The 13,258-nt window shown below is 39.6% G+C and overlaps 3 protein-coding genes and 1 long non-coding RNA gene across 7 annotated transcripts; 2 read left to right on the top strand and 2 right to left on the bottom strand.

Annotated features, from left to right (window-relative positions):
• The first annotated feature begins 88 nt into the window (after window positions 1-88).
• On the top strand, window positions 89-4,747 carry LOC105685928 (VPS35 endosomal protein-sorting factor-like). 2 transcript variants are annotated; one of them, XM_012400423.3, is made up of 18 exons: window positions 89-268; window positions 375-462; window positions 542-757; window positions 823-985; window positions 1,057-1,265; window positions 1,343-1,473; window positions 1,548-1,724; window positions 1,805-2,149; window positions 2,228-2,328; window positions 2,413-2,594; window positions 2,682-2,825; window positions 2,913-3,076; window positions 3,163-3,325; window positions 3,396-3,588; window positions 3,671-3,810; window positions 3,883-4,044; window positions 4,134-4,400; window positions 4,467-4,747. In XM_012400423.3, the coding sequence occupies exons 1-18, from the start codon at window positions 252-254 to the stop codon at window positions 4,554-4,556; spliced, it is 2,952 nt and encodes a 983-aa protein (XP_012255846.2). In that variant the 5' UTR covers window positions 89-251; the 3' UTR covers window positions 4,557-4,747. The 2 variants fall into 2 exon arrangements, with proteins under 2 accessions (XP_012255846.2, XP_012255844.2); XM_012400421.3 differs by having other exon boundaries at window positions 375-483.
• LOC105685929 (4-aminobutyrate aminotransferase, mitochondrial) lies at window positions 4,731-9,527 on the bottom strand. Its single transcript, XM_012400424.3, has 10 exons — window positions 9,363-9,527; window positions 8,317-8,447; window positions 8,050-8,217; window positions 7,710-7,796; window positions 7,443-7,638; window positions 7,202-7,374; window positions 6,977-7,117; window positions 6,742-6,899; window positions 6,403-6,671; window positions 4,731-5,119 (listed from the first exon to the last, which is right to left on the bottom strand). The coding sequence occupies exons 1-10, from the start codon at window positions 9,424-9,426 to the stop codon at window positions 5,004-5,006; spliced, it is 1,503 nt and encodes a 500-aa protein (XP_012255847.2). The 5' UTR covers window positions 9,427-9,527; the 3' UTR covers window positions 4,731-5,003.
• Window positions 9,528-9,535: 8 nt separating this feature from the next.
• LOC125500159 lies at window positions 9,536-11,364 on the top strand. Of its 3 annotated transcripts, XR_007277372.1 has the most exons (5): window positions 9,536-10,010; window positions 10,115-10,428; window positions 10,537-10,728; window positions 10,803-10,925; window positions 11,226-11,364. It is a non-coding gene; the product is annotated as an uncharacterized LOC125500159 (long non-coding RNA). The 3 variants fall into 3 exon arrangements; XR_007277370.1 differs by having other exon boundaries at window positions 9,536-10,428; XR_007277371.1 differs by having other exon boundaries at window positions 9,536-10,428; window positions 10,492-10,728.
• Window positions 10,439-13,150, bottom strand: LOC105685921. Its single transcript, XM_048651693.1, has 8 exons — window positions 12,906-13,150; window positions 12,569-12,724; window positions 12,170-12,484; window positions 11,921-12,079; window positions 11,505-11,704; window positions 11,255-11,423; window positions 11,014-11,182; window positions 10,439-10,945 (listed from the first exon to the last, which is right to left on the bottom strand). Exons 1-8 carry the CDS (start codon window positions 12,975-12,977, stop codon window positions 10,533-10,535), a joined length of 1,653 nt encoding a protein of 550 aa, XP_048507650.1. The 5' UTR covers window positions 12,978-13,150; the 3' UTR covers window positions 10,439-10,532.
• Between the last annotated feature and the right edge of the window lie 108 nt (window positions 13,151-13,258).

Genomic DNA, 13,258 nt, shown 5'->3' with positions numbered 1-13,258 from the left:
TTCGAAGTATGACTAGTAAATGGCGATGCGCGCCAGCGCTCTTGATGTCTTATGGATGCGTGGAATAGTATGAGCAGAATGCACTCAACTTGCTTACTTCTCAACTGACGTTTGATGGCGTCCACTCCAAATTTATATGTTGACAGATAGGCATTCAGTTTTCAGGTTACGAAAATGTGCGTACCGTAATTATATTTAATTTGTTCAACACCACGTGTTCTTCATTAAATATCATTCGAAGTAGGTGAACAATGTCGGATATTGAATGGTGAGTAATTCATCGACTAACGTTTTCGCGGGTTAGTTTTTCAGTTGAATTCGCCAGCCATAGCAGAAATTTTTTTCTATCTACCAATTCTTCTCTTTGATCTAAGGTCCGCACGTCCACTGGATCAGGGACTGATCCTGATTCCTCACATGGAAGAGGTGATAGAGCACCCGTTGAATCCAATTACAATCACTGTAAGATCTAATCAAAAGAATGTATGTAAACTAAAGGATCACTAGCTGCGATCAATTTTCAACATATTTTCTCGCACAGATGATAGACGGTCGTGCAGGGTTCAGGCGTGGAACAATACGTAGTTCAAGTACAGGATCCTCGACTGGAACCCCAACTCCAACACATGCTCCAACACCAGTTACAAATCTGTTCTCAGATTCACTTTTAGGTCACTCTTCTTTTGATGGCTCTGATCCTCTCTCGCAATTTGCTCGCCAGGATTTAGATCCCTTATCAAAGATGGCAGCGGATGAGGTAGTCCTATTCGTGGGTCCCAAGACTCAGGCAAATTTCAGCTTCCAACTCCAATATTTTTACAGTGGGATTATTCAGCAAATGCTACATCCGTGGGCAAAAAGTCCAAAGATGTTTCTGAGGATCTGACCGAGCCTTGGCAAGCGCGTAGATCTGCAATCCTCATGAAATATACAACATCAGAAAAGTTGTCTATCGTAACGAGCTTTTTACCTGGAGGAGAAAAGGGTCTGTTTTGAAATGCTCTGCTTGCAGTACTGTCATTAACAATTTTTTAATTCTATCTCCTGCTATTATAGTGGTTGTCAAAGTCCAACCTAGTGGAACCATGGTCGATAAAGTTAGGACCAGACTGGAGCAGTTGGATGATTTTGAGGAGGGATCTGTCAGACAAATGCTTGATCTAACGCAACAGGAATACGCAGCTCGTATCGAGCTACTGAACAATGAGCTTGTTCAAGCATGGCACTCAGACCAGAGAGTCAAAGCGTTGAAGATCGGAATTCAGGTAGAGCTGAGTATAATGTTTAATCAAGTCGTCCTTATGTACATGAAGTATTGTCCATTGACTAAATTTATCTACAGTGTGCAAAACTGCTTGGGGATACAGCAGCAATCGCTTTTTATCCCAGTAAGTTTGTTCTGATCACAGATATTCTCGATATTTTTGGTAAACTTGTCTATGAAAGACTTAAGATGAAAGCTGAATATTACAAGTGAGTTCCTTCTATATTGTGGGTTTAAATTCTCTACTTGCTTGTAAATAATGTTTTTTATTATCCTCTGCCAGGCCTGGCAGTAAGGTGGTTACTAGTTTACCTGATAACTTCACCCCAGAAATGATACCTGAAAGTGCCAAAGAAACTTGTAGAAATTGGTTTTACAAGATCGCATCAATAAGAGAACTTGTACCTCGACTGTATGTTGAAATGGCAATAATAAAGTCATACAGTTTCTTAACGACTAGGTAAAACAATGATCTTTTTCCCAGTTATTTGCCACGCTTTGAGCTTGCAAAGCCAAATTTTTGGGCTTATCTCATTTCAGTGAATTCAGCACAGCTTTGTTACGCATAACACGTATGATTCGAGGAATCGGAAATCCTCTGATAGCAGTTTATGCGAGATGTTATCTGTGCCGAGTTGGCTTGGCCTTAAATCAGCCAACAGACTTGGGATTTGTCAAAGAGAATTTTTACGATTTTCTGTCAACTTATGGTCAATTATTTAGTCCGATGTTAAAAGCTGATTTGAATAAACAAAATATGCAGATCTCATCATATCTAAGTCTCTATACACCCGCGTTAGATTGGATATTACAAGTCATGGCTGCTTCAGCTCCTGACACTCTCTTGATGGAAGTACTTGTTCGCTGCAAGCAGCAAACAAACAGGTACATTTGCTGAAGAACAAATTTCAAAGCTCAGTAAAAATTTCAAGAGAAATTTCATTTTTTCATACTGGATTCTAGCGGACTACTTTTGAATACAATCCTATCCGCATTCAAGCCAACTTACATAGCTGGCCGACCAATGGAATTTGTCAATCTAATCACAGCTTGCAACGAAGAAGGTAAACTAATGAAAATTCACACATGATTCTCTGTGCTGCTGTCGATTCAGTTTTATACATACAATTTCTTCCACTTAATTGCAGGATTTCCCCAGTACCTTTTATATCGAAGGCTTGGTCAATGTCTTATTCAGGAATCTCTGTCAAAAGATGATTGCAGGCCTGTCCTCAGCGCTGTCTGGCAGTATATAGTGAGTTTGAAAGATCCTGTCAAGTTTATGCAATGCGCTGAGATCTGGATTCACTTCACCGTTATCCATTTTTCTGTGAGTATTTGACTAAGCAGTGATTGCTATGAGATCTGAAGTTGGATGACCAATTTACTCCGATTGGATTTCATTATTTCCTCATAGGGAACTGAAGTCAACCTATTCTTAGGGGAAATCATTAGTCACCTGACTCCCAATCGAGCGTTTGAACAACATTACTCTCAAATGCAAAGTATTGTTGAAAGAGTAGTCGCGAATACTCAGGATTTTGAGTCCTTGCTGACCATGGTATGAAGAGATTTTTGTTTGTTTGTGATTTCATCGATCTCTTTTTTTCGGATCGAAAAGCTTAATAGTTTTCATTATTAATTGTAGGAAAATTTTCTTCCACTAATTGATCTTTTCCACAAAGAAAGTATAAAAGTAGAAGTCTGTAAAACAGTGATCGAAGGGCTTGGCTCGCAAGGCGGCTTGATAACTGACCCAATTGTTATCAATGCTCTCATGTTTCTCGCCCGAATAATGCACGACTCCGTCAGGTTCGAAAACACATTGGAAGCCTTTTTATTCATAAAATTTTTTACTGCCGTATTTATTGATCAAAAAAATATTACCCAATGTACAGCGCGCTAACGGTTGATGATGAAAAACGACAAATTGGTAATTTGATATGCGGGCTTATTCAGCGAGTTGATTATGGCAGAGATTTTGAAAAGCAGCTAAATTTTTATGCGGAAGCCAGAGCTGCATTTCCAAATCTGGATTCAGTTCATGTACAACTCGTGCAAGTGAGTACGCCTAGATAATTTTCAATTTATATATGGCCAGCTGAGTATGAGCCCCAAATTTTCTGCCCAGTGTGTCAATAGACTCTCGGTTGACACTAGAAAAATAGTCCGTGGTCATCACACTAGACGTACTTCGGCATTCGTAAGAGCTTGTGCCGCATTTTGCTTCATCACCATTCCATCCACAACTCTGGTGCATACGCGTCTACAATTATACCTTTTGTCAGGGCAAGTTGCTCTCTTGAATCAGTGCCTAGGCCAAGGTAACCAATTGTTTTACCTACGATTATTACCACCCCGTCAGACTCTTTCAGAAAATGATCAAACTATCGTTCATGTGTCCAGCTGATGCTTGTTTCAAAGCAGCCCTCAGTTTAGTGCCAGAAATGCCAAAGACTATTGAAATCGATGGGAGACAGAAGAGTTCTGAACCATATTTACTATCTTACCTATCCAATTTTTTGTCGACGCTGCTCGTTGTGCCGGTAAGGAAACGGATCTTTGAACGGAATACATCATCATATTTTTTATTACGATCCTCATATTTCCAATAACAGGACAGCCCTGAACATGGAGTATTATATTTAATGAGAGGACTTTTAAATGCAGTTCAACGATGTTTTGAAACCAATTCTTCAAGTAAATCATATCTCTATCTACGAGTTCTTGATCTTTTATCTACGGTGACGCAAGAAAATTATCCCTATCATGTGGACAAGGTAACTTTCATTTATCATTGACTGATTTCATCTGAATATGAAACCGTAAATCATGAAAGACTAAATGAATGTGTTTCGCATCCACCCAGGTTGAATCAAATGATACACTTTATGGTTCGGATAAAAAATTCATCAACGAGGTGAACAAGATATGCTCAAAAGTTTTGGAGGAAATATTAAGTCATTTGAAGTATCTCGGCTCTAGCGATCAGGGTAGTAAACAATCAGCTCTTGCGCTGGAATTATTTGCCCATTTAATCATACGAGCAGATTTAAAACAGCCCGCATTAGCAACAATTGCTGTTAATTTATGGAAACTGTCTCAAAAACATGGCTCAGCAGATCCAAAATTATCGGTAAGTTCGCATTCAGATTGTCTTTCAACACTTGAACTTGTAACATCTCATACTTTTCCTTAATAGGCTCGTACGATAGAATACATGAGGCATAAGGGTCAGCATGGATCATTCGACCATTTTCCAGAACTACTTTCAAGAATGGCACACACATAACGTATTGAAAAGCTCATGTGAACGAAAGGTAGGGTCTGAATTCCCATGTACTGCATGAAAGATACAGGGCGAGCTATGTATATACGTGAACATGTAAACCGATCAATCCTATAGAATGCTCTTCAAAGTGTTGGAGTGTAAATAATAAAGTGAAAAATCAAAGAACTTTTCACATCAATGGATAAAAGCAACAAGCACTACTTATTATTCCGAGTAATCGATTAATAACATCAATCTCTAAGTGGTATTTCATACTTAGAAGAAACGATTTTTTATTGTTTCAAAAAATGAAACATGTGCACAGTTGAATTATCAGAAGTACCATCTGATCCAAATCTATATTCTTTATGACGATTTTTCGTATTTGGAAGATAAATTACACAGATAGTTATATCATCGTATGGAAGACAGTGGATTTCGAATATTTTTTTTACCTATATACACTATTTATCTCTTCAAGACAGAGCGCAGAGCATCTAAAAATATATCTGCATGGTATTCCGTAAAAGTGAGCGCAGGCCTCAATCTGATTGATTGTACGCCACATCCACCCGATTGAATTCCTGAAAAATTACCAAAGTTGTGACGTTATTGAAAAAGTAGAAAGTTACTGACAATGAGTAATATTCTAGAGACTGTGATCTTTGATTTTCTTTCAGAATTGGACCCCTTGGATTTTGTTTGATTTTGGGGTAAAAGAAAATATTCTATTTTATATGCTTTTCTAACGTAATTTGACCTCAGGAATCCGAATCTGAAAGAAAATTCGATGTATCTCTAAAATTGACCGAGTTATCGCCAATTTTCAGCTTTTTGGGGTCAAAAATAAAAAATTTATTTTTTAGTCTATCTTAATGTAATTTGGGCTCAGGAATCCGAATCCGGAAGAAAATTCGATCTATCTGCAAAAATGACCGAGTTATCCCCATTTTTTCGCATTTTTTGGCATAAATTTGAGGATATCTCAAAGGGAAAAAATCGTAGCTCAATTTGGACAACGGATTCGTGTTCCTGAGGTCAAAATACACAAGAAAAGTGCCATACGATCAATTTTTAAAAATAAAAATTTTTGGTCAAAATTTGAGATTTTTCCAAGGGGTACCCCTTACGATTTTTTCAAATTTTGGTAAAAAATTTTTATTTTTTAAAATTGATCGTATGACACTTTTCTTGTGTATTTTGACCTCAGGAACACGAATCCGTTGTCCAAATTGAGCTACGATTTTTTCCCTTTGAGATATCCTCAAAATTATGCCAAAAAATGCGATAATTCGGCGATAACTCGGTCATTTTTGCAGATAGATCGAATTTTCTTCCGGATTCGAATTCCTGAGCTCAAATTACAATAACATAGACTAAAAAATCAATTTTTTATTTTTGACCCCAAAAAGCTGAAAATTGACGATAACTCGGTCAATTTTAGTGATAGATCAATTTTTCTTCCAGATTCGGATTCCTGAGGTCAAAACACGTAAGAAAATCATATTAAACCCAATTAAAAAAATAATTTATTTTTTGCTCAAAAATCGAATGTTGTCGATTTTGGGGTCAAAAATCAACTTCTTTCTTTATTGGGTTTCATATGTTATTCGTATGAATTTCGATCTCTAGACTCCGCATCTGAAAGCCAAATTGATTCATCTATTGAAATGATCGAGTTACCGCAGATTTTTCAATTTTGACACCGGAAAAATGCAAATATCTCGACAAATTTCATTCGTGGATTGATTTACTCGGCGAATTCGTGTTGAATAATTTGAGGAAACATTCACTTGAACGATCCAGAAAATAACTCGTTTTTGACGATTTTTTTAGGGCAGGTCTAGTAATTATAAATGTCTTTTACCTTTTGCATGAAGCTTTTTGACAATTTCGTCCCGGAGTTTAGATGTGGAACACGTAAATGCAATAAATGTCCCGCGACCACGTGTGGAATTAATTTGTTCAGGAAATTCATTTTCCAGAGTAAACAATTGCTGTAATGTATAGTCTCCAACTCGTCTGCTATTCTCTAATAGATTTTCCTTTTTGATTACATCTAGAACTGCCTCAAGAAGGAGGAATTTCCCTGGATCACCCATCCACGTATTAAAAACTTGATATGGGTGTGGAGGTCTGCAAGTTAAAATCATACAATTAATTATTCTTGTTAAATTGAAAACCTTATCTACCGTTGAGTACACACCTTAACTCAGGGAGATGATAAAAGCCACCCATTTGCATTTTTTTACTGAAAGTTACAACTTCCGGGGCTGAATCAAGGTTGAAATGTTCATGGCACCACATTTTTCCTGTCGCACCGCCTCCCGTTTGTACCTCGTCTATGAGTAAAGCAGCGCCATGCTATAAAATCATGACCAGAATTTGGCTAAGAATATCACGGTAAAAAATTACTAATCGAGAAGTTCAATATAAAATACCTTCTTAGCTATGCGCTGGAGTTGTTGGAAAAATTCCGGGGAGGCATGATTATCACCCCCTTCAGCTTGAATCGGTTCTATGATTATTCCAGCTACTGGGACTTTTTTCTCTGTATTATACTTTACAATCAGATCTTCGACCTGCAAAAAAATGACATCCCTTCAGTTAGATATTGTTTCGAGGTTCAAAACTGTTGACAGTTAATTGAGTAATGTTGATTTTACTTCAGCTAGGCAACGTTGGTCTTCCTTTTGGTTTTCTTTAATATTTTCTGCAAGGGGGTACTTGTAAACTGGGAATGATGCAATCGGCCAATCGAATGCCGGCACATCTATTTTGTGGATATACTTGCTATGTGTTGTCGAAAGTGACCCCAAAGTCCGCCCATGGAATGCTCCTGTAATTGCGCACGGTGTTCAATATCAAAAGGAAGAGTTGGATTTCTTATCAAAAAAAGGATCAAACCTTTGAACGACAAGATAGAATATCGAGGAGATCCTGGAACTTGATTGCTCATACAAGACTCCATTTCTTCCTTTGTGAAAGGAGCCCCTTGCCTCTGTTTGCCAGCGTACCATAGAAATATGTTTTTGAATGCATTTTCATTAGAGCACGAGCCACACATCATGGTCGTGATTTGGGACAATCCAGGTGGAGCAACCTGAGACGATAGTCATTATAAAGATGATTTCCCAGCTTTGTCGGAGTATTCAAATTTGGTAAATTACTCACATCTTTTCTGAGTAATATAGTTTTCAATTTATTTGGCCAATCTCGTCCGGGAAAGACACCCAGTGCTGGCCTGTTTGCTATGATTCTCTGAAAACAACTCATCGTTAATTTTGCCGTTCTGCAGTTACAATACGTTCTTGATAAATATGCAGCATATCAGAAGGCTAATTTTGTCCGGTATATGATATGAAAGCTACGGCAAATAATCTAATCAGTGATGTACATACATGTATAACTTGCACTGCCCTCATCGTAAGATTATTTACACAGCTGATTCCAAATATCCTTAGAATGTAATCTGATTCGTCGTAAAAAAGACATACATCAATTGTATAAATACCTGATTCGTGGGATTGCTTAACATCTCTAGCATAGCTGGATGATTATATCCAAGAGGCATAGACGAGATCTGCATGTATACATCTAACAGGGTGTTACCATCCACATCAACCAAATAATTTCCCACTGATTTTTCATAATCCACAAACAATTGCACCGAACCAGTTTGCTAGAAATATAATATTTACAGCACGTATGATAGTACGGAAATGTGATGAAAGTAAATTAACAGGATATATGTATGAATTATTTTCTGCAAATTATATACCTGTACATCGTTAAGTTCCTTCAATAAACTTGCGGTCGTAGGTCCGGGAATTTCTGTAACCAGGGAAGGTTTTTTCGGTTCGCCGGGCAGGGGTCCGCTGCTTAGACATCTTTTCGGAACAGTTTCTATCCCTAAAAATGTAATAATGAATTTACATTTCTTCCGAATCGTAATCAGCAAATGTCGATTGATAAATTCTATTTTTTTTTTTTATTACGAAACATTATGCAACCGGAATCGGTTTTCTGGTGGAAAAAAAAAGGCTGGATGGTACATCAAGTGGCGAAAACAAATTGAATTGATATGTATTTACTCCGGTGCTCCCTGTGCTAGAGAGAATTGATAATGATGAGGGTTCATTCCGGCTAGTTACGACCAATTGTTGAATTTATACATGGATTCGTATGGTCCAGGATACACATATGAGCGTACACCGCATTCAAATTTCTCATGAAGAAATCGAGTATTTAAACGAGTAGGTAATTCAATAATGAGTTCGAGTATGGTAAAGTAAAACTACAAGCGCAAAATTAATGAGTAGATTTAAAAAAAATTAGTGATCATGTCATTAAACATAATTAATCGCATTGAAATCACCGCGAAACTGATGTTCATGGAGATCGCTCTACGTATGAAATTGATTGTAAATTTTTATGTATTGCTTTGGTGAACTGCACCAGATATCTTTCCGAGTAAATATTAGTATTGTTCACATAACGGAAAGCGAGAATATATAGGTATCTGATATTCAAATTAGGCGTAATGAATTTATAATGATCCTCTCGTAAAAGACAAAAAAAATTATACCATATGAAGACCAGTTCTGATAATAACACGAGCACCGACTGGATCAATTTATACACACAGGTGTTTGAAAATTTTTTATTTTCAGCTATGTTCTAATAGCTGTGTCAAGTATAGTGTGTAGTGTATTTTTCTAAAGATAGTTAAATAATTTCACAACGTCACCGTCAAGATCGAATAACGATGAGCGTTTTGAGAATCTGAATTAAATTTGCCTGTGCAATATAAAAATACATTCCTACCGGTTATCAGCCTTCGACGAATCGATTGATTTTGGAATATAGTTGAAATTCTTTTCAACAACATATTTTTAATTTTTCCAATTCGTCAATTATTCTGTATCGAACGAGAATCGCATGAATTGCACACTAATCTTGCACACCTGACCTGGCCAGCCGCAATTGAATACTAACGTCTGATTCTACGTTTAGCACGATCTTTCTGACTCCGAGACGCGCAGAAGCGTCGCGCCTGGACCGGGCCTCCTGCACAGAAGCGTCTGCGTGAGTTAGCCGGTTCTGCATCGTGAAAAACAATTATGTAATTTCATTTACAACAAGGGCAAAAAAAATTCATGACAATCATCGACGAAACCACCTGATCTTATTTGATAGAAATTTCGTTCGTTTAATCTCGCTGATCTGTGTGATAAAGATCAATTTTTAATACGGTTTGTATCGTTTTTGTGCCAAGAACGGCAAAAGCCGACATTGCTGCTATTTTTTCCTTTTTTGAGAAGGATAAAAAACCTATAAATAGATCATGATAAAGATCATGATTGAATTTTATATCTAATTGTTACGATAAAATGAAGCCGGGTTGTGACAGATCGACGATAACATGATATTTGAAGAATATCGAAACGTACGAGATACCTATTTTTTATAATCGTAAGAATCGCTTTTCGAATATCTTTGTCCATTCCTTTGTCACGTGTGATCGAGGAACTCGTTCAATAATGAATTTCAAATATTATGATCATTCAAAAATTCAGAATTTTGAGTCCGCATCCGGACCGCACCGAGCTAAGGGCTGCAGACGATAATGCAGTCAGGACAAACCGCAGGTACCAATTTGGTTGCCGAAATTCTGGAAGATGGCGACAGTTAACGGTTCAAAGCTGATGCAATAATCATTGCGCTATTCGCACCACCGATTCACACCTCTTATCGATCAAGGAGGTGGCGCGCTCAACCCACCCTACGTTATTCCGATGAACTATTTTTGCCGCAAGCGGGTGGATGGCAATCGATTTAAACATCACGAGCTTTTGAGAGGCGTTCGGTGAAGCTAACTGCACATTGTTAGGTAAAGGAACTTCAATAGACGTTGCGTATTTATTAAATCAACTATTTGTCATACCTTATACAGTACATAAACTCGAACCAAACTTCATTCAAAGTTTTCATAAATCAGCGATCCCGAATCTCCGTAAGTAGTGAGGCTAATTTGGGATCGGGGTCAACGGATTTAAGTCTTCGTTCAAGGCCCTCGAGATCCACGCGTTCGATCCAAGTCGGAGGATCCGTATCTCGGGGTGGAAGAGGAGCCAGCAATCTTTCAGCGGCAGCGCATATCCCGCACCAAGTCCTGAAGTCGACAGGAACCGTAATGTCTCCGACCGTATTTTTGAACTTCAAAGATTGATCCTCCGCTAACGATCTTCCCATCACTTCTTCCAGGGCGACGGGAATATTATCCGGCAGCATGTGTTTCACCCCGTTTTCGTCTTCCTCGAAGTACCTGTTGAAAGCTCGTCTGAATATCAATTTTCTTCCGGGGGTGACGAATACGTGCCGACTCAGGTAATCCAGGGATGACATTTCTGGAATAAATAGAACTGACCGTTAATCGATCGTCTCAAGTATTTCTATGCGAATAAAATTCACATACCACCGAGCGTTCGACTGTCCAATGGAATTTCAAAGCGAGAACTTTGTCGCGAAAATACTCTCGGTACATTCAAAGACGAGGCAGCCGGCTCGGGACATTTTTCTTTGTTTTCTTTTTCACCGTAAAGTTCGGTCTTCACTCTTAGAGCTTCTTCTAGGGCTATTCTCCGCTGTAAAACATGCGACGATTCTCTTTCATTTATTTTCTTACAGAGCTATTCTTATGGATTCGTTCGACTTGCCTTCGTTGAAAATTCCCCTTCGACGGTGTCGCGATCCAACTGTCTGCCAAGATGCTTGAGGATATCTGCGTCGATAAAACTATTCGGTAAAACACGATCAGCTGGAAGAGGTATGGGTACTTCGCTCGACGGTAAGATCACCGTCCCGTCAGCGAGAGAAGGTCTTGATCTGTAAAAAATTGATTTTGCATTTTTTTAATCGCAGGGAATCCGATGGTTATTTTACCATCCATCTAAAACAACCACTAACGAATTATTCTTGTAACCAGTCTCAACCTGAGACACCTGCGTTTCCAGAGGCTCCGGAGGATCTCTGACTTCCGTTTGCTGTCCGTAAGTGGATCCGCGACGGCATTTCCTTTTCCGCAATCTTTTACCGCGTCTCCTCATAGGCGTTTCGTCGCTCTCGCTATCCACGTCTGCTGCAGCAGCAATGTTTTTCGGCGTGCTCTGCGAATCGGTGATGACAATAACAAAAATTAATTCAGACAATCAGATCCACGTTTCGCTGAAGTTCCAGCACTGGTGTCGTCAGCGACGGTTACCGCGACTATGAATCACAGTTTAATAAAATGCCGTATCGGAAATTAATTTCATAATAAAGTATTAGCATAATCAGATAAGCGCGTTTTTATCTTATAATTAAAATAGAAACACACGGCGTACCGCGTTGCTGACATTCACAGTAGGTGGGGGTGGCGCCGGAACGGATGGCGTTACATTCAAGGGTAACAACATTGTCGGTCTGGGTACGAAGATTTCACTTCTTCGTGGACTCGGCAAAGGTTCCAAGCTCAACGCGTGCCAGCTCAGAGTTTCTATGTCCTGGAAGATGTCGGTCAATTTTTTTTCTCGTACAAAAAATAGAAGAAAATATATACCGCAGACACGCCCTTCAAGACCAACATAATTCACCTGGTCCTGCGAATTCGCCCTGAGATCCAAGACGAGGGTCGTTCGCTCCCGAGGGTTCACCGCTGGGGGGTCGGGCGCGGTCACGTGGAGAGCCGGACCACTGGCCACCGTGGGTGCCGGAGTCAATGGGCGCGAATCCGTATCCGTATACCTCCGGAAGAGCTCTTCTGGGACTGCGGTAGCCTCTGGTCCAGCTGCAGAGCCATCTCCCATGCCGTTCCCGGGACGAGCGCGTCCTGGACGACCCCCGGCCAAAAGGGTCGCCCGGATCAGCTCCATTTCCGCCGGCAATAGCAGCGCTTTTCCCTCGGTCGCCTTGAAAAAATCGTCACGGTCAATCGATCGATTTATTCACTTCTATTTTTCGTTTAGTTTTCGAATGAATTCTTTCAATTCTACCCAGCAATCTTTGGCGCGGCGTACCACATCCTTAGCTTCGCCGTCCGCGGGGTGGTTACAGAGAACGGAACATCCGTAAGGATAAGGATTGAAAAGTCCCGAGAACGGTCGCAGAACAAACGGTGCCGGTTTCGTCGATCCGGAGAGATTCACTTGCTAATAACCATCGCAAATTATTAAATACATTCATTAATCCTCGGAAATTTATATTCATTGAAAGAAAAAGTGTGCCGCAGCTAGAGCGGATACAGTTATATCTAGTATACCGATCCTCGAATAACGTCATTACGTGTAACGTGGTATGATTCTGTGTGTAAAAAAAATGGATACGAGGAACCTTCTTCTTCGGTCTGGAGACCGGCCTGATGCGGGCAGCAACAAGACCTGTGTTGCTCGCGACACGCGGCATTCTTGCATGACGTTTGAATATCGACTAATCGTGTGCCGGGTCACCCCTAGCCCGTCACCTTGTACGCTTCTTCGTTTCCAATCTTGAGGACAACGTACTGCAATTTCGGATGCGTTTCTACACACGACACGTTGCCACGGAAGCAACGGGTCGATTAAATAACATGAACCGTAGCCGCTAGCCCGTTTGTAACGTCTACGTTAACGTAGGTATATCGGATCTAAATCATTCGAAGCTATCACGTGTCGTTGACGTTGACGACTGGAAATTTTACGGTTGAT

This window comes from Athalia rosae, chromosome 3 (assembly GCF_917208135.1).
Source record: "Athalia rosae chromosome 3, iyAthRosa1.1, whole genome shotgun sequence".
Lineage (NCBI taxonomy): Eukaryota > Metazoa > Arthropoda > Insecta > Hymenoptera > Athaliidae > Athalia > Athalia rosae.
Note: the sequence above shows the minus strand (reverse complement) of the source record. Positions and strands in the feature narration are given on the sequence as shown.